We start from the raw sequence: 25,558 nt of genomic DNA, 5'->3' as shown, positions 1-25,558 counted from the left end.
CCAGAATCGTCAAATTTCTCGCGAAAAATACAAAGGGGTTAGCCTTACTTTTTCGCTCATTTTCAGAGCCGAAAATTTTTCGTTTCCGAATCGATTTGTATGACCATCCTCAGAGTAATTCGACCCCCAGGAACTCAGTCAACACATCAAAAAGACCGTAGGACCAGCAGCACAGAAATGACCATGAAAATCACGAGTTTTTCGGCTGTAACTTTTCAGCTATTGCTCGCAGCGTATCGGGACTGCGCTTAATCGATTCCTCTCGCAAAATTACGTCGGAATAGCGCCTCAACCAATTGATTGCAGCACTTTTCAGAATCGTCAAAATTTTCGCTGAAAATCCGAAGGAGCCTTACTTTTTCGCTCATTTTCGGAGCTAAAAATTTTTTGTCCCAGAGTCGAATAGTATGACCATCTCTAGAGTAATTCGACACCTAGGAACTCAGAAAACACATCAAACAGACTGTAGGACCAGCAGCAGAGAAATGACGAATAAAATCATGAGTTTTTCGGCTGTCACTTTTCAGCTGTTGCTCACATTGTACTGGGACCACGCTCGATCGATTCATCTCGCAAAATTGCGTCAGAATAGTGTTTTCAAGAAAGCAGGCATGCTTTTAGACATACAGCATCAACATTACAAGCAAACCATTAGCCACTTCCCATTTTCGAGCGACCTCCTCGGCCCAGACGTTCTCTTGGTTGCAGGAGCAACTTACGCCGAAATTTCTATGATTCGCCAAATTCTACCTTGAAGTTACGCGTAACCAGCATCATTCAAAATTGTCAAATCTTTTATCAGAAATCCGAAGGTGTTGGCCTTACTTTTTTGGGCCAAAAATATGCGGATATCACATACGGTTTAACTATTTGAGGCATTAAAATAGTGGTTAAAAGCGTATAGAATAATCAACATATTAAATTACATTGTATTCATTAGTCGCCAGGAAGCGACATATGTATATTTCACACTGGCACGAAAGTCGATATAAATTCAAATCAAATATTTGAGATAATTGTAACATCGAATATTTTCGTCTTTTATAAATAAACTAATATCATACATCTATATCCATGCCAATCAGACACAGTGAATTCACCGATTTCAACAAATAAAGTTTTTTTTCATCCCATTGAAACGTGTGAATTATTCCACCCTGACGACGATACGGATCAATTCATGGAATCGATAGACTTCCAGTTCTCGATTGTTATCACTGGCAAATTGCCAAATATCGTTACCAGAATCCATAATTTGTGCAAAATTTGATCTTAATTTACGGTATTCGGCAGGAATACTAACACCAGTATAAACTGACACTCGCATTTATCGCAAACAACGTCGATGTAGCGTTGACAAGCCAGCATGGTGGAACAGGCGCTCAACCAATCACATCGAGGACGTTTTTGTGTCACATCCCTGCCAGAACCCTCCTGTATGGGCGTCAACTCAGCCAATACGCTCATTGGCGAAGCAATTTCAGAGCCAAAATAAAGGAATCGCCAATAGTAATAGTTAAACATTAGTTCCTTCATTAGTATTTTCTTCAATTATGTTAGTGAAAATTTTGTGACGATTTTTTGTAATGAGTACGTATCAGTTCGACATGAAGTGATTCCTTTTAAATCGGTAATATGTAAGAAGTTTTGCTCGAACAGAAAAATGTGAAAGTAGCGAAGGTAACATGACACACGTTTGGTGGCAATGGAAGATCTAAATCAGGGCAACAATGTACGGTTATAGGTACATAGCTACAGATTAGAATTAAAAAATTTTTGCTACATCACAATTGTATTTATTGTTCAAATCTCTTATCAGCAAAGGAATTCAAATCTCGTGAAAATTGAATAATTGAGGAAGCAAGGATAACAAGGTACGTATTACTAATACATAATGAATAAAAATTAGACGTATCGTAACGTTCACATCCCTCGAAGATTTTTATTGAAATTGTATTTTGTACAACGGTATATTTTCTATACGATTTCACTTCTTTCAGTTAATTTGTTTTTTTTTTGTTGGCTTTTTTTATATATTCAATTCTTTAAACAATTATAATTCAATAATCTACAACCTACGCATAGTATTTGTGTATATTACATTATAAAAAACTGTATAAAATAATGTACTAGTTCAGTATATGTATAATAATATAAATATAAAGTAAAATGATGTTTAACGTGATCTTGTCTGCAATATGGGACTTATATGCAGATCGACGCAACGATACAAAATAGGTGATATAAATATTATAAATTGACAAGGTTAGCAATAACGCTGTATGTATGTATAATATATCCGTGATATATTTAATGACAAGTCTTCTTGTGTTCGGCTAGTTATAGTTGCCATAATTTAAATTATACGTATAGATCTTCAACGTCGTCAAAGTCCAACAAAAGTTAAAGACAGAGGAACGATTCACGGAAATGGGAACGAGCTACTCACGTTGCTTGATGGCTCGCATCTTCAACAATTAGTAAATATTATGTTACCCGCAATTGCGGTTAATTGATAATCTAGACTTGTCTTGTGTATGTGTATAGTTTATTCATATTGCCTTGAAGATGCATTCTTCTTTCCTATCCATTTAGATGGCTGCCTAGCCTGGTGAAAAGGTTTGCTGCAAATCTCTGTACAGATGTAACTATAAAAGAACTCTATTGAATTATTTTTTCATAAACATCTCGAGTTGGTTTCCATGAATTTTATTTTTGAAATTTTGAACCAGATTTTTATAGTCTCAGAAAAATTAAAAAAATCGCGCAGCATTTCCGAGGGTTTTTTTTTCTGAAAATTCAAATAATCAGCGCAGAGAAATATTTCACCAAGATTACACAACCTACCTAAAACATTGATATATTCATGTATGTACAATATGTAATAATAATTCTTTGAAATATTTCATACTATATACGGTAAAAACAAATGATCAGTACATTTATTTATACATTCAGAGTTCGGCAGTGTTTTACTGCAGCTTCAATGATATACGTTGTATAATATACCTATATTACGTATTATAGTAACAAACTTGATGAATTACAAACAAATATATAATGACGATATTTTATACGACTTCTAGATCGCAGCTGCCATTTGGGCTATTGTCTCGACCTCTGATCGTACTTCTAGTGGTAGAAACATAAAGTAGGTGAAGTGTACAAGTTTTTCAAGAGTTTTCCATGGTGACTATTTTCTTAATCTTACACTTACGTTTGGAAATTTAATTTACACGCTCACTATCGCACTCTTGTTATTACCCTTATATCCTTTTAAACATGAATGGTGAATTCCTGTCGTTCCTGCTCTTTTCTTTGCTGATATCTATAAAATACGAGTATATTATCACTTCACGGAATCAATTTGTCTCTTGGTCAATTGCTATAATGATCAGATCGAATGACAATAATTGTGTGTGGTACATTTTCATAGTTATAAGTTCAACTCAACTATCTGTATTCCTCTGAACATAATTTTTCTATACGCAAATGAACTTCAACACTGAGATTTCATAAAAAAAGTGATGCTTTGAAAGAAAAGTGAACATGTCTGACCACTGCAGTCAGAAATTCGCCAAAAAATCTGTGAAATTTTATTCATAGCAATGTTTAAATTATGTAATTATAAAATAACTTGACAGAAGTTAGAATCTAATAAATTTTCAATTTTGTAATTCTAAATTCTTTTGAAACTCTGCTCAAGTTCAACTTGACGTTCTTACGATGAAATTTAAAAGAATTTTCATTGATATTGGTAAGTTAAAAATAGTTGGTAGCCCTCTGCCGCGTCTGTTGCACGGTTACCATTCGTCAATTCTAGGTTTAATAATTGCGATACGCGTACCTATTTACCTACCTTGCAAGCATAGTTTCAATCGCTTCTATCGGTAGGCGACCGAGGCTGCCACCATGTCGCGTCGTTGCGATGGAAAGTGCATGGCAGTCGCGATCGCATTCTGCTTCACTCAATTCTCGGCTGTCGCTGAAACCGGTTGGTGGTAACAGCGTCATGTCGTCAACCGAACTGCAAACAGTCGGTCGAATAGGAATGAATTTAAAAAAGTGGAGATGCACAAGAACGAAGAAAGCGTCGTAAAACGGAGCGGTAAATTTTTTTCGAGGGCAACGGGGAAAAAAAGCGTCCTTACGCCCCAAAGTTAACAAAGTTTTGCGCCCGATTGTTGAGGGTATTCCATTACATGTATAAACATGTCATTGAAAATAATAATTGTTATTCACAAATTGATTAATAATAGTTTTGTCATACATTGTATTGTAGTTAATTAGATAATCATTTGGAATGAGAATTTTAAAGGATGATTCGCGCCACAAATAATAAGATGGTACTTCTTGGCTTGATCGAGAGTGCAACGAATTTAATATTTGATTAAACAACAGCTGTGATAACGAAATTACATTAATGTTGGAATCAGTTATTGCTATATCAGATCCTGTTAATTATAAAGGCTGAATATTTGACATTTATTCCTCTGGCAAACATTTTTTTTAGCAAAGCGTTGTAAGTAGAATTTTGTTCCGAAAGATTCGAAGATGTTTATATCTCCTTTAGAGAGATTTTTTGGGGAGTAAGGCGAAGCAGATTTCCACCACGTTGCAAATTTATATCTAACAATAAGTATTTCACGCCACATGAATTACCATGAATATATCGTAATAGCGTCGAGAAAAGGAAGTTTGGATTCACGGCAGATTTTCCAATTACAGATCTATCGAGCCGCCATTAGTGATCATTTCGATTGCCAAGATTGCAAATTATTGACAAGAGTTGTAATGTTTTTAATCATACTAATCAGTAGCTAATATATGGATTAAATAGAAAATTATTTCGTTACAAGTTACACTTGGAAAAACTAAAAGAGTGTATTAAAAAGTCATAGGTTATATTGGGCAACATATCGTGATGCATGGTGGACGAAGGATTGCACTGGAACTGTCCATCAAAAGATTCGCAAACTTCCAATCCTTGAAGATGAAAAAAACATTTCACCTTTGCTTGCCCTTCGCCAATTGTGTGTAATGCTTCGAATATTTGCAGAATCTTTATAATTACAAGATTAATTTACGTCACAAACATCAATTACTACATTACCTGGAGCTTCGGAAATATATATCGATATTTAGGTGCATAAAAATAGTTTTCCGAGCTGCTTTCTCATGGCGTATGCCATGTTTTGGTTACGCGAACTCATTGATGGCAAAGGGTAAGCGATTGCTAAGAAATTCTAACACTGTAAGGCTCGTATGGAGGACTCCCGTCAGTTGAACGCACTTTGGGACGGCAAACTCACTACTTATTACATAATTCTCAAACTTTATATCCCGGCAAAGTCAACTAATCCTGAAAATTTCTGTACCGTTAACTAGCTGAAGCTATCGCCTAGTAAAACCGACTGATCACACGTGTCCTTTAAAGTTTAATCGAGCGTTTTAGATCCGTTATAATGGGATGCAGATCAAATTATCATAGATGTTGAGTGTAAGGGCGATTTCAGAAGGGATGATGCTTGTCTGGATATTTTGCATCAACCGACGGTTCAGGCCTCTATTAGAAAGAAATATGAAAAGATGAGACTGACATGAGTGCTATGTGGAAACAAACAAACCTTGGCTACCTGCGAGTGGACCTGCTGGGTTGCCGGCTACGCCTCCTCGTCAACGGCGAACCCTCGTTATTGGATTCAGTGCTAGACTCGACGCCCCTCGAAAATATATCTGCGGATTGAGAAACGAGTCAAGCGATTATACAAGTGGTCCGTGCCCTTGAATCAACCTTCATACAGACTGCGGTACAAGGTAAATTCAAACTGTAAATCGATAGCTATAAATTTTCACAACATCGTTATATGCGATAGAGGTAATATGATGAGAATTAATCGAATCCATGAGGTTTCCAAAGTGGTCTCTAAGCTTCAGTCCGATTTAACGAATGATACCAACGCACCTCTACAAGGCTTCACGGGTACCCTGTAGCTGGGTCCGGCACATTCTCCGCAGGGGCTACCGGAAGTATCACTTCCGGAACCCTGCCTGTGTGACCGGAGTTTACTTTCCGCTTCCGCGATGCTGGGAAAATAGCGTTGTTTGTGCCACCTTGGTGTTTTCGATCTGAAATACGCAGTTGCATTATAATCGTCAAATTCACCGTGTTATGGTCAAAGGATCAAAGCCAGACAAGCAATGTGCAAGAAATTCTTATGCCAATGAGAACATGTTTCCAAGTAGGTAAAAACATGCTATGTCAATTGCGTAACAGAGTACAATATCTGCTGATATTGAGGAGCACTTACGTACCTCTCATAATCGATACTCGATCTTTCGTAATCGATTATGTTGATGTCCTCGTTTTCTAAGTGGCCAAAGGTCTTGAATTGCATCGTGTAGTCCAAAGTGGCGGTAGTGACTGACCGGTTTTCCCGTCCAGGTACGCTGAACGTCGCGTACGGACTGATCTCGTACATTTCTATGCAAATAAAATAAATGAGATGAATTCGATGTTAATGAAACAGAGTAACCCTAGCTTGGCAGTTTCTGAGATCAATTGGGAGTAGAGAGATACTAAGAGACTGCTCCTACCTGACCCATGATCGTTCGGTTTAAGGTTTTCCTGTTTAACCGGCGAGCTTGTATAGACCTGGTGGTTTCGACGATTGTCACGTTCAGCCGTCGATTTAAGCTGGACCGTTGACATGCAGCTGGATAAATGGTGGGGCTGGTGGCCCAGCTGCTGCATCCCGGGCTGCAACTGCTGGGCCAACCCCATACCAACCGGCTGCTGGAGTTGCTGCTGCTGTTGGCCTGCCAACATCTCCCCTAGGTAGCCGCCACTCTCTCTAGAAGACAAGAAATTGCCTGCAGAGGAGTGCTGACAAATGTTGTGACTCGTGTTGACGAAGTAACTAGCCGGATAAATAAGAGCGCTTAGTTTTTTTGCAGTAGCCATGGCCGGGTGATTGCATTTTTAGTCTTCAATAGCTCAATTTAATTCGATAGATATTCGAATGCAAAAGATTGGAAGAAATTATCGTGCGAAAAAAATTTCCAATTCTGGAACAATACCGAAGAAGAAACCGATGATCACAAATACGGAATAAATGATATCTGTGGGTATAAGCAACAGTGAAGTATAACGAATAGAAAACGATTAGTGATCGTCTATCAAATTTTACGAGAATTCGTGGAAAATTACGAGTATTAAGAATTTTTCGGAAATTTGGGCTACCACCGTTCTGTAACCTGACGTGGAGAGATAGCCAAAAAATAGTGTTGTGTCTTTGTACAAAAATTGATGTCCTTTCCAAATGTCTGCATCAATTTCGCCGTTTTCACAAAATTCAAAGTACAAAAGTTTTTGCATGCACGCAAATAAATGTAGGAAAATGGTAAAATAACGGTTGGTGAATAATGAAGTGTTTTGAAATTGCCAGATTTTTTTCTGAAGCAACGTTTTTCGCGATGACTGCAAGTACTGCGAATAGGTAGTATGATCTCTGTACGATCATGTCTGATAAGCGTGAGCTATTTCGCAATCAGTAAATGACTAAGACCTACCTGCCACGTTTGAGGACTACGTATCCAAGTAAAATGGCGCAAAGCACCAAGACGAGGGCGCATACAACGGGGATGATGATATAGAGAATTCTGTGTGTCGGAGCACCCTTTGGCGCATCGTTGTCCATTATCAGATCGTTGGGCGGACCAATGCTGACGCCTCTTATAGTTGTGGTTGCAAATTCCATCTGCGTTTCTTTCGCCCCAGCGTCATTGTGAGCCGTGAGTCTGACGCTGTACCATGTGGCTGGTTTTAAGTCTCTGATGACCAGATTCTCTGTGGCTCGGTTCGCCACCATGATCCATGACTCTGAGCTGATGCGTTTTTTGTACTCTACTGTGTAGTACAAAATGGGGCAGCCTCCAGTCGGCCAGGAAAGAAGATTCAATCGGAGGGTCGTCGAGTTTGCGGAGATGATATCTTTCTCCTTTGGTAGCAGTGGAGCTAAACAATACATAAATATGTTTTCCGTTATTTATATTTTTTACTTTCTTCACTAACAGAGTCTTGGCAGAAAATAGAAAATTTATACTTACCACTGCCTTTGGTTGTGGCACTGATTAATCCACTTGGTTCACCAGTACCAACTCTGTTGTGGGCAGTCAAATGGGCGAGATACGACGAACCGCACTTAAGGTCACTCAAAGTGTACGCCGTCTGCTCCGGTGAAACCGCGATCTCTTCCCATCCATCTCGGTCTCTTTTGTAACTCAACACGTATCCTGTAAAGAATTCAGATCAAATTCAAGCGGTTGCAGAATCTTATGTTTGCCTACTATTCTTTCTGCTTCAGAAAAAAAGCTGTTCCATAATAATATCGGTTTATGCGATTCATCTGTACCTTGGATGGTGGCACCGCCATTATCAGGATGATTCCATCGCAAGCGAATACTGTGCGGTGTTGTATATTGCAATTCGAGTTTAGGCGCTCGTGGAGGCATCACGACAATTACGGTGTATGTAACTGAATCATCTCCGAACAAGTTGTTAGCAGAGCATGTGTAGTTCCCTGCTACTGACTGCTCCAAGCCTGAAAATGTCACACAGTACGGCCATCCGCTGATAACAATAATGGGTTGCGTTACAAGCGTGTAACAGGATTACTGTGAAACAGGGTTCACCGACGCCAAATCCAGTATAATATCATAAGGCTGACAATGAGTATTTTACAACTAGTAAATTACGCGGAACATGTCGGAACGATAATAACTTCGTTATAGCGAACGGTCAGAATTACATTTGTCATTGTAAAAGCTGTGAGTCTTAATTAGTGTGAAGAAGAATGACGCTGATTGTATGTGTCGACACACGCAATTTGTCGTCACGCTCCCTACACACTAGAGTATCGGTGAGTCGATTTCTGTTATAAATTTTTCACCTATTTCCTCAAAAGTAATGTACAGATCTTTATAAATACATGCTATGAGGAGAAAGCCTGATATCATTTAATGGCTCACATACCCCTGAAGTTTTCATACTTTTAAGAATTTTTCAATAGAAAATGTTTTTGAGAAAATTTCACTCGGTTATAAAGTCTTAGCAATAAATGTGATCGGACATCGGGTTGATAATTATTTTTTCTGTAGTCTGACGAAAGGTTTTTTTTTAATTTTTTGGTTCAACAATTTTTTATAAATTATTAGTGATTTTTTTTTTTAAATTTCGTTCTGAAGTTTTGAAATACTATAATTTGTTTATTTTTGGAAAAAGACAATTCTCTTCGTCAGACTATTACGATGGGGTACGCGAACCCTTAAGAACTTTAAAGGTTCTCCGCACTTTTGAATATTACCTCAGTATTTTGAAAAATGTTTCAGCTAATAATTTTCGTAGTTATCAACACTTAATGGTAAACAAGCCATGCTCACTGTGAATGTTAAGGTGTCCTTCTGATGTTAGCTCGTAATGTCTTCCAGTCGCTATTTCGCTGTTTTTATAAGTCCACTTTGGACGGGGGGTGGGATTTCCAACTACAAGACACGGCAACGTGACCGAAGATTTGACGGCCTTTCGCATGATCTGAGAGAAGGACGCGACTCTGGCTGGAACTGAAATAATTAAATTGTGTAACATTTTATTAATAAATAGAGGTACAAAAGATTGCAGGCGAGTTATTGAAATTGAAACTTGGCGATAGTGTTGTAACTAGATTTTATTCGTACGGCTACGGTAATTTGCACAGGAATATGTGTAACGCGACTTGATAACAAATTGAAAGACCATTTCAAGATTTTGTTCGATAATCACTACAGATACGGAATAGAAAGATGGACATTATTGGGCCGATGAATGTTCAGCAAATGAATGAAGAATCCTAAAAAATTGGCGGTCAATTAAGTCACAGTGATAACTACTTTGTTACTTCTACAGAATAACATATGAGCTCGTTAAATACCGTCATGAGGTACTAATGCATACAATACAAGCTCACTGAAACAACAGAATAATCAATGATAGTTCGAATCATGCAGTCTATACTCATAATATTTACACTGCGTACAGAAATGAATGCATATTAGTGGGGAAATCCTATTCCAAGCAGCTTCATATACGTACTTCGAGTGTCCGTAGTTTGAGTGACGATTGTAGTTCGTTCACCTTCTCCAAGCCCTGTGGTCGCAGTAACCCAAAACTCGTATAGCTGTCTGTACAAAAAAATTTCAGAAGCGTTTGAGAATCTTTAGAAATTCATTCTTCTAGTCCACTTGCAACATCGGGAGAATCGGAACTAGTCCAATTATTTACTGTCGGAATTGAGCATTTAATTTGCATCGAAAGAATTTGAAAACAAAAGAACAGCCGGTGATGTATTTGAAAGGATAATGGGAGGGATGAGCAAGATAAAAAAAAATCCCGAATTCCTTCGAAGATGGGAGTCAGAAAATCTCATTTCAATCACCTCTATGTCATGCGGATAGTAATCGAAATTGCTCACCTTACTGTTAAGCCTCTTAATTCCATGGTCAAAGTATCGCTCGCGGAAGACGGTGGATCATGCATCGTATGAGTGTTATTTCGGGTGGCTCCAGCCTCTCTACTGTACACCGTGTAGAGGGAAACGTGTCCATTTGGTTGCAGCGGTGGCAACCAAGATACGAGAATGCTGTCAGCGGTCAAAGCCAATGCCTTGATTCCAGCTGGAGGCCCCGGAACTGTTGGCAAGTGATGAAGAAGACCGATCATTGTGAAAAGGTGAAAAATGTCCGAAGTAAAAATTGAACCGTATCAAGGATGGGAAGGATTCTCACCATCCTCTTCGGTTGAGCAATACGTTGGTGGACTCAGTTCTCCATCACCTGCTCCTGTGTAGGCTAAGACCCTGATCGAGTAGTTTGTGTATTTGTACAATGTGTGCAGGTACGTCTCTTCACTTGAAGTTCGCTTCACTTCTCCGACTGTCGATATTTCCACTGTGGTACCAGAAAATTACTTTATAAAATGACAAGGAAAATTTGAAATTCGGAATTGCAGGTGTTAAGAACCAAATAGCACTGACTTTTCATGATGTTTACGAGATTTGTGAAGTTTAAAATGAACTTTGTCTAATGTGTTCCAAATTTTATCCCCAAACCTTTATAAATACATAGAAAAATGTTGATGTTCTGTGAAATCAGCACTCACTGTTACTAGTGGGAACAGGTCTGTAGTAGACTTTGTATCCTTGAATGATACCACCATGCTGATGCGCTGGGGGTGCAGCCCAAGACACTTTGACGCTTTGTGACGACAGTGGGGTGCACGTTACCTGTGATGGTGGTGCTTCGGGTACTGTAAGACGTGAAACATTATTACTGAATCGTCCCCTGTAGAGCTCTCACGGAAAAAGGCAAACGTTTTTTCTTGGACTAATTACCGCCTTCCTGAGTCGTTCCCACTACTGGATTGCTTGCCGGTCCACTAGCGATGCTGTTGAATGCTCTAACCGTCACGTCGTATTTAGTGAACTTCCGAAGTCCGGTGAGTTGGATTTTCGTCGTTGCCCAACCATTCACCGTGAGGCTTTTACTTTGATTGACGCCCGAAGTCGACGTGGAGTGCTCAGACCAGGTCACTATGTAACCAAGGAGTTCACCGTTCCACATGTCTCTTGACGGAGTCTGAATGTCCATGATTCGGTCAAATGTATACTCGTTTTCTACCGGTTTACAGACTCTAGAAATTCGGAATTTTATAATGGAGTACAATTACCTGCCAGCTGACTATCAGCTCGCCGGGACCTGCACTCTGGACACTAACGCTTTGAGGGGAATCCATTGGTGCTGGAAGATCGATCGCGTGTAAGAACGGGTCATATTAATTAGTCATTCGTGGGAAAATAAAGATTTTTCGTTAACTATTCAATGACAGTACCTTCTTCTTGAGTCTTAGCCACCACCGGGTCTGTGGGCGCGCTAGCTTCAATGGCATTTACGGCAAACATCCTGAACGAGTAAGTCACTGCCGGATGAAGGCCACCGACCAACGCCATTTCCTGATCTGCACTCATCGTGTCATAGTGAGCCAGACCTGGGGAATTACATTTCATTGACCGACGTCGGAAATTTAATATTGTAAATGATATCGGTCATTCTGTCAATAATGGCGGTACGTGAGAGACAATAACAACCATTCAGCGTTGGATTTGTCGCCCCGCCTACACTCATGGTTTTGGCGTTGATCGTTATGTTGTGCGTCTGAGGAGAGTCCCACTCTTCTGTAACGCCGATACCAAGTGGACGATACTGAATTGCGTAGTTGATTATTGGACTGTTCCCGTCGAAGGACTGCTTCCAAGAAAGCCGGATCGATCGGGAACCAATTTCTATAACTTCAAGAGCCATCGGTGGATCCGGCCTTTCTGTAAGAATTTAGGCACACGCACTCTAAGTATGTGCAAACGAATGGATAAACCTACTTCAATGGTGCAAAATAAAAATATTCAAACTCTTACTAACTAGCATTATAAATAAAGAATGAAGGATAAAAACGCAGAACTTCAGCAAATACCCAACCAACAAATTTCCCGATTTTAGCAAAAGCAAATAAAAATTAAAACCAACGTACCTTGAATAGCCAGATATATGAGATGCTCGCTTATTCCAAATACGTTACTCGCAACGCATCTGTAGACGCCGGAATCTTGACGATCACTTCGTCCAATTGATAATTGTGATCTCAACCCTTCTTCCGACTTAACTTGACTGATGCTTAAACGATAGTTGTTCAAGTCCAATCGGTTGTTATTATGGGTCCATTGAACTTCAATTGGATTATCTCCAATGACGGAACAGTCAAGACTCACCGGTTCGCCGCGTCTGATAGTTACGTTTTTACTCTGGATCTCGAATCTTGCCGGTTCTGTAGTGGTAATCAAAAGTCCAATGAAGATAAGAAGTCTTGAGGATGAATAACCATCAAACTTACCGTTCACTGAGACGTAAATTAGTTTGTTAAGGCCCAGACCGATGCCGTTGTTTGCTCGGCACAGATAATGTCCTTCGTCTTGTGGACCGGCAGAAGCTGTCCACAGAGAACCATTTGGCTGGATGGTTATCCTGCCATCCAATCCGATCAGCGGTTGAAAGTCATTAGACGATCTTCCGTGACCCCGAAGCCAAGTGATTTGCGGGGGAGGAAATCCTTTGGCCTCGCAATGTATGTTCAACGGATTCCCGAGCAGGGTGGATACATCTTGAGGCTCGAAAGTCCATTGCGGAGGAACTTTTACCAGTAGTTCGGCAGTGTGATTTACTTTGGCAGCATGATTGGTCGCTATACAAGTGTATTTTCCACTATGTCGTGATGAAACTTCGTGAAAAAGTAACAGACTATAAAACGTTTGGACCTGTTCCTCGATCTGAAACAACACCCACACAAAGGTTTAACAGTCGACCAAATTCAGAAGCAACTTTAAAATTACATTCAAGCAAGTTTTGACCCCGCGTTGGAAGTTGCTAGATAAATCAGAGACAGTAGTCCCGAGAGTTGCTCACTCGAAGCGACGGTGGTATTTGTTCCCCGTCCTTCAGCCACGTGAAGTAAATTGGAAGGTCTCCGGAAGTTACGCTGCAGGTCGCCTGCGCCCATTTTCCTTCTTGTAAGTTTTGGTCAAAACTAAAGGGTGTCATGACCGGTGGACCTGGAATCGAAACGGTTATACACAATCTGCCCCTGTGTTTCAGTTGCTCACGTATCGAACGAATGCCCGTAGTGTCGCGTCAAGATTTCACACTTACTACTAACAGTGAGCACTATGTCTCTGCTGGCAGTTTCTCCTGACCTACGCACGGTGCAGGTGTACGTCCCGTTGTCGTTAGTATCCACCGAAGTTATAGTCAGCAAACCTTCATTCAGCTTCTGCCTAATGTCCAACGGCAGTTGAACTCCGCCCTTTGACCACTCCACTGAAGTTATTGGATAGCCAGAGTAAGGACAGGCGATAGTTATGTCCTTCCCGGCTATTGCTCGCACCGGTGCAATAGACCTGATGTAAGGCGAACCTGGTGAAACCATTCGGTCTAACTCAAGGTTCCTCACAATGATTTTTCATGTATGACTGACGATTTCGTTGAATGACTACCAATGAGTTTAAATGATTTTGAGTGAGTGGAGTGGCTGTTGGCATCAGTGTTTACACTCCTCAATTAAACTCAAAAACTTTTATCGTGATACTGAACATAACATCAAGTCAGTTTAAAACATTTTAATCCAAATTTTATCTTACAACATCCAACTCCAACTTACCGTAAATGTTCAGTCTTGCTTTGTGCTCGACGCTCGCAAGAGCATTCGCGGCGACACAGGTGTAGAGACCACCGTCCTCGGATCCCGCCGAAGATATATTAAGGTGGCTGATGACGTCACCAGATTGGTCAACGTACTGACCTATTGCATATCTAAAAAATCACGACAAGTAGTTGATAAATCAAATTATTCTATTAAACTGCATGGGTAAGAGCGCAATGTGAAAATTGCAGTTTGAGTCACCTGTGGCCAGCCACTATATCGCCCAACGGCTGACCGTCTAGCAACCAGGTGAACGATGGTGGCGGAGAACCGGTTGCCGAGCAACGGAGAGACACGGGACGTCCAGCGGTCAGAGCTTGCTCAATGAACGTGTACTGGAGTTCAGGCACAGTATCTGTGACGATAAGAACGATTTAGGCATAAAATAATGGCGATGATAAAAGGTTGGAAGCCGTTAATCAACGTCGCCACAACACACATAAATTCAATACAAATAATTTAAATTATATTAGATTGAGTTAAATTAAATCAAAATGTACGAAATGGATAGTTAAATTTATGATTTTTACGATTCGATTATTGCTCTGAATGTACGTTCTGTCAAACACAATCCGTAGACAAATATTCTATAGAAAAATGTTTTGTAGAATAATATTTCTGTAAAAACGAGTCTGCAGAACATATTATATGAAACATTTGCCCTGTACAACAGATTTCTGTATAATCCGTGACCGCGACTTATAGAAACGAACTTGTAGGATTGCCGCTTTTAGGAAGGAATATTTGCAAATTAATCTGAAGAAATGAACCTGTAAGACTGATCCGTGTTGGACTGATACCCTCTCAAAAATCGTTCTTGATCTTGTGCTGCAGTATTAATTTGGGGTCGAAAAATGATCAGCTATAATGCGGTCTGGGAAATCTCCAAGGGGGTGTAACTAGCACATTGATCACCTCTCTGATTAGTTGCCACTTAGGAAAATTGGGATTCGTGAATCTAGCTCGTTGCTTGTGGGTTCGATTCACCTCGCGTTTTAGTACGGGGTCGAATCTCTATAACAAATGAGATGGGTCGCAGAAAGAGGGCAGCACGTGCGTCTGAGGTAAAGAAGTGCCTGTGTAGTTAGCCGAGAAGCTATTGGAAAATTGGCCATTTTAATCCATTAGGCAACACTACCATTATATGCGATGTTTCAACGGGAAGGAGAAGCTTATCAACGAAAAGCGGTTTGGCATATGGCACGAAACCCGGCTCGCAATTTTTCCTTCATAAATTCATGCGTTCCTTTTTAAAAGTTTTAAGGATGTGAACAATTTTGTGACTACTCCGCGCAAGGGTGGTGACATGGAATCCCAACTTCCAGTTCTTAACTTCCGGTGCCTGGTACTAGTGCTACTTTGATCCTCATCCAAGCCTGGAAACAAACCCGTTGGCTTTGCCTAAGCTGGATCAAGAACGTGCAAAGCTCACTGCTAAGTACACGATTAAATTCACTCAAGAAGCACGTGATATAATAAATGTAAGCGGCTTCTTCATTCTCTTCTTCTTTTTTTTCTTCTTCTTCTTCTACTTCTTGCAAGGAGGGGGAAAGTGAGCCAATATTTTACTACCGAATTCACTCCACGCAAAACTTTGCAGTTGTATTCTCCCCTACAAGTTGGGAAAGATAGCTCTGGGGTTACCGGAGGGTAATCAATTACAACCCCTCTACGTGAGAAAAATTTTTGATGCTATTTAGTTTTAAGTGAAGCTAATCCTCCGACGGTACTTTCTCTTCGTGGGATTTTATTCTGTGCTGTCATACTCTTGCATCGTTTACAGAATCACACTCGTTTAAACCTTGTCACTGTAGCTAAGTTACTAAAAATATTCCGTGTCATACGTTTTTAGGTAGACTCCTTCCAGACAGTGACATTACACACTTCCTGTTCAAAAAATTTCACTTAGTATTTCTAAGCACTTTTTTTCTTACATAATAATGCCTGAAAATTATGGTAGCAGAAATTTGTCATATATTGGAAAACGAAAATGTTCACAAGGAATTCCGATTCTACACACTTACCACCCAACTGAACCTCCGCAGTAGCTTGAGCGTTCTCCTTGTCGCTTCTCACCAAACATTGATACATCCCTCTGTCTCTGCGCCCCACGAAGCTGACCACCAAGACCAAAGGTGTTTGCAAATTAATCCTTGAATCTTGCCCAGTCAGCACAGCTACTCCGTCGTGGAGCCATTCGACACTCTCCACCGGGTAACCCTCTACCGTGCAATTCATCATGGCGGTAGCCCCGGAATGCACCGTCTGCATGGGTAGGCGGAAATTCGATTTTACAATATACTTGGGCTGATAGTGAGATGAATCTTGTATAATGGAAAATCAACCAACTTTCGTCCAGTATTTTGGGGTGAAAATTTCGATTTGCCCACAATTTAGATATGTGAAGTGTGCACTGAATTATGTAAATTCTCCAATTTTTAGGCCTTTGGGTCTTACCGTCAACGAGAAACACGTTGCTTCGTTTTACCACATTTTCAAACTGAATCTTGTTTTCGAATTCGCTAGCACTTCCTATCACCGAAAAAAAATTTGGCATATGTTTTGTATGCAAAGAAGCCTGACCTTTCCGAGAATGAGATTCAGTTTAAGGTGGTTCTTCGCTAAACTTTTACTCTCAAAAGCTGGCGAAAAATTTCATTGTTGCTCAAATTATATCGAAGGCAATACATAGTCACTGAAAATAGTGTGAAATGTCCTAAGGCTCGGTTATTACGGTCCTGCGGAAACCGGTGGAAAGGTTCTTAACTGCAACAAAATTATAATCCTGGATTGCGGAGGCTTACCTGAATTTGAGGGTGAATCCTGGCGTTAAGCTTTGAAGTGACGGCCAAGTGGGTTTCCGCCCTTTGTTCCCCAAACTGGTTACTCGCTCGGCAAACGTATCTCCCAGCATCTTGGGCATCCACGCGACGTATCTGCATCAGATCTCCCCAGAGCTGAATTCGACTCGACGATTCAACCGGAATTAGGTGACCTGTATATCAATATCAGTTGGTTGGGATCACGCTGATTTAATCTGTTGGATTAAACTTGTCTGATGAAATCCGATCGGAAAGATTCTAACATTCGTTTTTTTAAATATCTTCATAGAAATATGGAAATTAAGATTCTGTGGAAAAAATCGCTAAGATATTAAACGGAATTTTTAGTGAATTGGTGGTCTTTTTCTTAAAAGTAGAGACAATTGGTGGTTAAGAAAATGGGGAAGACGTGTGGCGGTAGGTCGGACGTAACACATACGTGCGAAAATGTAAACCAAATTACAATATCGAATAATTCTAGAATTCTCTGGAAATTAAAAAAAAAAAAATTTAGAGATCCTGCCGAGAAACGTTTACTATGATGGCCGGGCTCGTGGACGAAGTGAATCAAAGACCTTTGTACTAACCGTCGACATCCTTGTACCACGTGAATACCGGAGGTGGACTTCCTTGAGCAGAACACGTGATGTGAGTGTTGGAGCCTTTCTCAGCAGAAATAACCATCTGCGAACGTTGGGTGAGCGTGGGACGCATGGACCCACTTTGTTCTGCGAAAACGAATAATTTATAAAAAATAAATGACAACGTCCCGGTGATGCGCAATGCCGAAGTATATCCATTGGCGCGAAAATTGGCAGACTTGACGATCGGTTTGAAATCGTTGTTCGAATTATTACGCTGTAAAGCGATGAAGGCATGCGATGATGCGACGCGAGTTGCTGTGTGAACTCTTGAGAAGCATCGCGTATATAAGCGTGAAAGATGAGCCATTTAGAAACTCTGACAGGAAGACAGCCATATTGGATTCTTCACTCACCCCTCGACGTTATATACCAATCTTTCTTCGCTTCCTCCTGCGCATTCTTGTCACTTTCACTTACTTAACCACCTATTTCTTATTACTGTAGTATATATATATACATATATATGGTATAATATATACATATAATTTCTGTTCTCTGATGCACCTTATTCCTCGCCATTTCATACCCGCGCCCAGCTTTTAATTCTTTTCAATAATTCTGCAGCATCATTAGCATTGTTTCTACATTATTACTTATCACTCGCATTTATTTTACGGTTTTAGACTGTTTTTTGAGCTTGTTATCAGATATACATCATATGGGTGTTCCATTCCTTTCCATTTGTATTGCAAGTTTCATCTAAATATTTACACGAATCTATAATTCAAAGAATTACAAACATGATATGAATTTGCGTGATCGAGTTCCAAGCGCAATAATTGAAAGTTATTTATACCCGGATAAAGTCTTCTGAATTGTAAAATGTCTTTGTTCAAGTAGACTGCCGTCAATGCAAGAAATTGTGACTGTATTCAATTGAGAATGCTTGACGTACCTGTAACCGTCAGAGTGGCAGGATCACTTCGTCGTCGTTCACCAGTCAAAGAGTGAAGTGTAAGGCATGAATAAGTTGCTCTGCCGTCTTCTGCCCTTGCAGCTCGAATATGCAGCTCGCCTTGTGACGTCACGAGGAATCTTCCGCCTTGAATGAGAAAGAATTGACGCTCAGGTAGTTGCTAAAGTTTTCGCATCGTTGCGGGAAGCCAAATTGTCTGTCAAAAGAGTCTCGATTCAATCGATGGAAGTGCAGACCGAGAGGAATTTCTAGTTGTGCTAACTATACAATTCTTGACTCTTTTCAATTTCTCACCGTAATCGAAAAATATAGTTCAGCATATTAAATGAAAATTGTCTTGTAATTACTGACCAGAAGACTTGATATATGATCACTTTTACCATATATTCTTGTAGCTATTGAGATAATTCAATATTGGTGTAACAATAAATCGATGTTAGCATCTCATTTGACAGAGAAAAAATTTTGTAAACGTTATAGACAGATGAATTTAACCGTTGGAATAATGAACGAAAAAATTTAGCATTGACAACAATAATAACAGTTTAAATAGTTACTTGTGTCATATTTTTTGGTGAGTTCAAAAATATTTAAACCGTTATTGTAACGATATCCATTTCAAAATAAAAATTTTCTTCTTGCAGAGATCATCGGTTGAAAAAAACGAAGTCCAACTCGCACGGTCGCCATCTTCGGTATTGTATTCAGTTTTCCAATCTACAATTTTCAATTTATTTCCGGCGAGCCACTGGCCGCTGCCAAAGCCGGAGGCGAGTTACGCTTCTCTTTATAAATTCTTATCACGCTTTTCTTCGCCAATGCTGCAGGGTCCAACGGCGCAAGAAGCACGTGTTCTGTAGAGTTGTTGTTGATTGAACGTGCACGGACGTTCTATTATCTCGGAGGAAAATGGCGAGTACAAGAAGGTGCAAATGCCGGAGCGAAACACGCTTAGGACGGGATGTGTGTGAGTCGGAAATTTTTGATAGAGAGTCTGTAGTCCGTTACAAAATGAAAATTTCCATCCTTCCCCTTTCGTGGAGATCGACACTCGTCATCAAGAGATATGTATCCAAGGACGGAAATTTAGCCCTCGCCAAAGCAAACGTCACAACATTTTGTTAATTGTGTTTGAGTCAAGACATAATTTAGGGATATTGTGCCAGATGTACAGTCCGGTAAAAACAATATCAAAATCAAAGAATTTCTACGTAAAGGCTAAACAATTGAAATTGATATTAATCAAGTTTAAATGGGTCAAAACAATGTTCCCTAGATACACGAAAAAATTATCGAATGGTGGACGAAGACGTAAGCTGTTTCAGATTATTAATCACTGGACTATTTCTATCGAAATTCACGATTTTTACTTATTTTTATACGGAGGGAATAGTTTTCTGATCAAATTTATAATTGAAAACGTCAATTTGATTCTTCTCTTTTGGGTTTAGACACTTTTTTGAATTGCCTGTACATCTGATATTTGCTTCTTAAATGAGAATTAAACACAGGCAAAAATATTTGGAACAAAAAAAAAAAAAAAAAAAAATGCACACAACTATTTTCAACAAAATTTATCAGCTACAGATTACTGAAAGCATTTTAATAAATATTCGAAGAAGAACTATTTGAATTGTTGAATTGTTCGGACCCTTGAATTGAAAGGATTCTAAACTTGATACAAGGATTTTAGGCTGCTACCCACCTCGGCGTCTTTCCGTAGAGAGAGAGTTGTTACATTTATTTTACCGGAAAGGGGATATTGGTAATTGCTACACCTGGGGTCTAGCGTTTGCGTTATATTTATGAAGCGCTTTGAAACGTTGGTATATACTTAAAGCGCGTAAATTTAAATTACTTGTTTTTCATTCTAGATAATACGGGCTTAAAGTGCAAGTGTAATAGTTGACGAGCATCTGTTGTGCCGTACATAAACAAAATAATTTTCATCCACACCGGAGATAATTTATATTTGTAAACTTTTCATCAAGTATCTTTGAACATCTGTATTTGAGACAAAATAAGTACAAAACCGTTGGCATAGAATCGGAAGTACCAAAGTTATCATTATGTAAAAAATTGTAATTACAAAACCTTTCCTCAAATTGTTGACATCGTGGATTCGGACTTTCTATGGTTCATAATACTATTTACGCATGGCAAAAATGTTGTTTTAATCACGTTCACCATCATTCGCGCGAGCAACACTGCTGGTGGTTTTTCGAATATTTTTCCTTACCATTCTCAGTATTTCATTCAGACTGTAGATCCCACTCATCCTTAAGGTCTTTCGTTCATATCCGACTGAGCGACGATGCGGCAAGTCCCAAGAAACACGAAGGGTATGAGACAAAGATGCGTTGTTAACGGGAAAACAACGTGCGTGTTGACGGTATATGTATAAGGGCTGTTATAAGGTATTAGGCGAAAGAAAAATACGGTGAAATAAAGCAGTCGCCTCGAGGGGACGACGAGGCATGAGAGGGAAGGAGAAAAAGAAGATGGGAATGGCGGAAGAACGAAGGGACAGACATTGAAAGGACGGAGGGTCTTCGGGCTCTCTCCATTGACTGTTACGCGTCCGAATGCCCTTGCCAAAACCCCTTAACATTCGACGATGTCTGTAGGTCCCCAATCGACTCGACCAGCTTTGTGTATTCACCCGTAATATTCGAAATCGTTGAATCGAGATCCAAACATTTTACTTTATTTCGTGTCATTCTTTTCTTTTTCTTCTTCGATTTTTCTCTGGCTTTCCTTAGGTATATTCTTAGCAAAAAGCTCGCCTTGGTATATATTACTTATATATTTAGAAGCTTCAGTCTGTTTACGGTTGGTACGTAGGGGAGGAGTGGGGCAAAGTAGGCCCCTTAAGAAAATAGTGCATAAAATCAGAATAAAATGTTTAGAGTAATTATGATTTTCGAATAATTCGTATTTAATAAAAAGTTCAGGTGGTTAATTTTATCCCTTTTTATTTAAAACATTTCAGGGGCTCACCTTGCCCCAAAATTTTTTCAGGTATCAAAAATTTTGAGGTGCCCACTTTTCCCCCAGGGCCCCAGTTTCCAGTTTTTACTTTTTTAGAATAAAGATGTGAATGTTCAAGGAATTCTTTACTACTTTTTCCTCACAATTTTTCGTAATTTTCAATTTGTGACGAATTTCTGGACTAGTTATTTTGTACAAAATTGTGATCTATGTTTAATAAAAAAAAAAAAGATTCCTCTACTCAGAGAGCTCCGCAATTTCAGGTGCGATTTTTTTCCCTTCCTTGAGAAGAAGCAAAGAAGCCTTTCACCGTTTTTAGGCAAGCCCAGTTCCTGAGTTGTTTTTGCCACTTTACCGATAAGATGTAAAAAAAACTCTTCAATTTCGTTGTCATTCGTCCTGAGCCGAAATAGATTTTTTTCTTTATTTAATTCTTCTTCATGAAGTTGATTTTTTCACATTTATATTTCCATCGATATCTAAGAACGAATAGAGGTTTTGATTGAATGGGATATCGTTTAGTAAAATTGTGAACTCAGTACTAATTCCAAATGAAATCGCCTCCGTACATTGGTCGTAGAATTTCCAATTAATCAGCTAATCAGGGTATTCAGATGTACGATGCATTCGGTGAAAAGCTCGGTATCGATGTTTGAAAGGTAACGCAATTGATCGGAAAAATATGTTCAATTATAACCGTCTGCCCCTGAAAAACAATTATTCCGAAGATCGGTTAGACTGTCGATGTTCTCAGTGTTGAAAAAGATTCGCCACGATCAACACGGCTAGCTCGATAGATATATATTTATATATAATACAGAACCAAAAATAGGTCTTTCAGTTGCGCCAGTTTCACAAGTGTCAATTATTCAGGGACCCCCGTTTGCAAACGTTATTTATAGCTTGGGCCAGAATCGATAACTCACGACTGCTGAACTTTGGCCCCGTGGGATTCCGTCTCTGCAAAACTGACTTTTCTCCATGCCATTCGCAAATGTGACGCGTGAAATTCAACGATATGGATTAACGTCATGCTTTCATACCTAGATGTGTGAATAATGGATCTGTTCCAGATTAAAACGTTATTTTCACTCTTGTGCTGGAAAGAGAATTAAGCATCGGTTTTTACCATGAAGAAAATCCTTCCACACCTTAGAGTACTTGTAACTTAAATTCAAGAGGTCTGTTGCAGCATATTCTGGCTCTTTCCCTATTTAAATAACACATGAAGCATACTTTAATCCAGGATCTTCGCGGACTTTTCCAAGATAATCGTATGGAAAATTTTTCGAAGAAACTGAGATGATTATGTTTCTATTGAATTTAATTTAAATGAGAAAGAGTCACGTGAAGTAAATCACGTAATTACATTTTAGTTTTTTATGTCATATCGAATTGAGTTTATTAACTTTATATATAAATATATTTAACCCAACTTGTAGAACAGTTGACGTAATTTTTATATCAGCGAGGAGTTTTTAAAACCCGTCGCTTATAGTGAAATGAGTTTATAAGTTGTTTATTACATTGGGGAGGCAGAGCTCAGGTTCTGAACGCGTACGTTTCATGAAAACGAAACGCTCAACTTTGCGGATCAAGCAGTATCGAGGAGGATCGTCTTTAAACTTTTTCACGAAGTATTATACATACTATACTTCAAGTACAGGCGGAGATCGTGAGAAATATACAGATATACATAGTTATATAACACTTTAATGAGGGATATTTCCAATTTATTTTTCTTCACAGATTTACCCCACAGATTTCACACCGCGCTCCACTAAATTTAATGAATCACGCGCCGCAGAGTGAGATCACAAATTAACTGCAGGAAAAAAACTTTTTTTCCTTTCTGAAGCTCGTCAAATTTATTTGCCAACACTTTGAAGTACCTTGGTGAAATAAATGTTTTACCCATTTACCACTATAAATACATGTCTTCAATTTTTGAACATCAATTTATTAAGAAAAAACAGGCATCCTAGATCAAGCCAAAATATCTGAACGTATACAATTAGAATTTGGAATCAAAACTTGACATCATATAGTTACACTTATCGATTTTTCGAGATTTCAGATTTTTTTTTACAGTGGAACGAATTTACCGGAAACCTTATAATTTAGATGAATTTTTTCTCCATTCAAGAAAGAAGAATGCAATTTGTTATTTTGCTGCAGTTTACATTGGCAAGGTTTGCTCTGTTACACCATGTGCAAACGGGTTGTGCACACGACTATTTCCGGACGTCCTTAGGCAACCGTGGCTGAGTTAATTGAATCAAGAAAAAAAAAAAAAAAAAAAAAAAAAAGAGCAATCAAACTAAAACTGAAAAAAAAGGAAACTGAAAAATAACGCGGTTGGACTGCAACGTACGCCTTGATTGAAAGCCAAAACTAGCGCGGGTCCTTCGTTAAGACCGACGTCGGCACTTTATTTAATTGCGTGACGCCGCGCGGAGCGCTCGAGGGATTGGGCGACGTCTTCTTTCCTTCCACCTGGAAAACTTGCGGTAACGTGAAATTGGAAACGTAATTAATGAAGTGACAACCATCTTCGAGTGCGGCAGCTGGCGTTGGAAAAATATAACGTGAAGTGAAGAAAAATAGGATAAGAAGATTAAAGGAAAAGAAATACAAATTAACGAGGTGAAAAATGTGTGCGTATAATTCTGAGGCGATATTTGCAATTGATTCCATATTTTTTATGGAAGTATAAGTCAATTTAGAAAATTTGAGTATTTTTTTTTTAAGTGACTCAACTTTTCTACCAAGTTCTGTGTAAGAAAAAGACGCGTATTTCGGTATCAGGCACTAATATATCAGTAATTTGAAAGCTGCGCGAAATTGGATTCATAAAAAAACACACCAAAAACCAGTTTTTAAAACTTTTATATCTTTGATTCTACTCGTGTTATAGACTTGAACTTTGACTACTTTCAAAGCGCCTGAAGCGTGTTTTCACCTAATCTGTATCATGGTTAGCAGGAATAAGACATTTCATTTGTTATAAACAGTAATATTTTTTAAATAGGATTTTTAAGGTGTACACATATTTTGAAAATTATTTCTTTTCCAAGTTTCGTCTTGTAACTTTACTGTTTTGTATAATATTTTTCAAATAAATTTCTAAGCATGGATCGCCCTGAAAATCACGTTCAAACAATGCAATTGTTTACCAGAAATGAAGATCTCGTTACAGCTAGTCGCATACACCTCAAGTACCTTAAAACTAATCGAATGTCAAATATTTACCATGATTATAAGACCCAGAGATATAAAAGTTCGAAGAAGGGCGTATTTCCGATTTTTCCATATTTTCCAACAATTAAAACTCACGTGATTTTCGGATCGCTGGTATTAAGGCCAAATACCCAACATATCGAATCTATAAGTTTTCTTTTCAATTTTTTGACTCCAACGCCTCTTTTAACGTAAAATGACTCACATAACGCGCAGAATGTTATTCCAATCAACGAGCGTATTTCAACTTCCGGTAGACAAATATCGACAGTTTGACGAATCGGTTAATCTGAGACAGCCATTGCAGCCAGGCCAATTTACTCGAGCATCACATTCGGTCGATTTGCATTTATCTGCACTTTTCGCATTAAACTTACAGAGTAAAAGCTCTCGCAGTTTCTTTCCCATTCCTCGGCGTCTATATAACAGGACGTGACGCCTACCGGTCGGATCGCCTCGCCGGAAGGAATGCCGGAGGCGTTGTTCGGCCAATGCGAAAGTAGAAATTGAAAAGTTACAAGGTGTCCCTGGGGTCCGAACAACGCTGATCTGGGAATTCTCTGGGTGTTGCATCCAGGGTCCTCCATTTTCTATACATCTCCTGGGT

At 39.2% G+C, this 25,558-nt stretch overlaps 1 protein-coding gene across 5 annotated transcripts in view; it reads right to left on the bottom strand.

Annotated features, from left to right (window-relative positions):
• Positions 1–2,808: 2,808 nt before the first annotated feature.
• The window catches only part of LOC124409185 (Down syndrome cell adhesion molecule-like protein Dscam2), a 167,103-nt gene continuing 144,353 nt past the window's right edge, over positions 2,809–25,558 (bottom strand). The window contains exons 7-34 of one of the 5 annotated variants that reach the window (XM_046886621.1): positions 18,700–18,846; positions 17,748–17,888; positions 17,143–17,333; positions 16,363–16,603; positions 14,540–14,693; positions 14,297–14,448; positions 13,789–14,052; positions 13,546–13,691; positions 12,977–13,409; positions 12,617–12,910; positions 12,180–12,410; positions 11,924–12,079; positions 11,762–11,832; positions 11,427–11,670; positions 11,195–11,341; positions 10,822–10,983; positions 10,509–10,725; positions 10,130–10,218; positions 9,442–9,621; positions 8,415–8,603; positions 8,110–8,295; positions 7,573–8,017; positions 6,598–6,920; positions 6,316–6,484; positions 5,966–6,129; positions 5,637–5,736; positions 3,848–4,027; positions 2,809–3,328 (exon numbers count right to left, since the gene is read on the bottom strand). In XM_046886621.1, coding sequence (XP_046742577.1) covers positions 3,856–4,027; positions 5,637–5,736; positions 5,966–6,129; positions 6,316–6,484; positions 6,598–6,920; positions 7,573–8,017; positions 8,110–8,295; positions 8,415–8,603; positions 9,442–9,621; positions 10,130–10,218; positions 10,509–10,725; positions 10,822–10,983; positions 11,195–11,341; positions 11,427–11,670; positions 11,762–11,832; positions 11,924–12,079; positions 12,180–12,410; positions 12,617–12,910; positions 12,977–13,409; positions 13,546–13,691; positions 13,789–14,052; positions 14,297–14,448; positions 14,540–14,693; positions 16,363–16,603; positions 17,143–17,333; positions 17,748–17,888; positions 18,700–18,846 — 5,408 coding nt within the window. In that variant the 3' untranslated portion in view covers positions 2,809–3,328; positions 3,848–3,855. Of the gene's footprint in view, positions 3,329–3,847; positions 4,028–5,627; positions 5,737–5,965; positions 6,130–6,315; positions 6,485–6,597; positions 6,921–7,572; positions 8,018–8,109; positions 8,296–8,414; positions 8,604–9,441; positions 9,622–10,129; positions 10,219–10,508; positions 10,726–10,821; positions 10,984–11,194; positions 11,342–11,426; positions 11,671–11,761; positions 11,833–11,923; positions 12,080–12,179; positions 12,411–12,616; positions 12,911–12,976; positions 13,410–13,545; positions 13,692–13,788; positions 14,053–14,296; positions 14,449–14,539; positions 14,694–16,362; positions 16,604–17,142; positions 17,334–17,747; positions 17,889–18,699; positions 18,847–25,558 lie in introns of those variants that run through there. The other 4 variants (XM_046886620.1, XM_046886622.1, XM_046886623.1 and 1 more) reach the window with 4 other exon arrangements.

Source organism: Diprion similis, chromosome 8, assembly GCF_021155765.1.
Source record: "Diprion similis isolate iyDipSimi1 chromosome 8, iyDipSimi1.1, whole genome shotgun sequence".
NCBI lineage: Eukaryota > Metazoa > Arthropoda > Insecta > Hymenoptera > Diprionidae > Diprion > Diprion similis.
The sequence above is the reverse complement of the archived record's forward strand: the minus strand, read 5'-3'. Positions and strand labels throughout refer to the sequence as shown.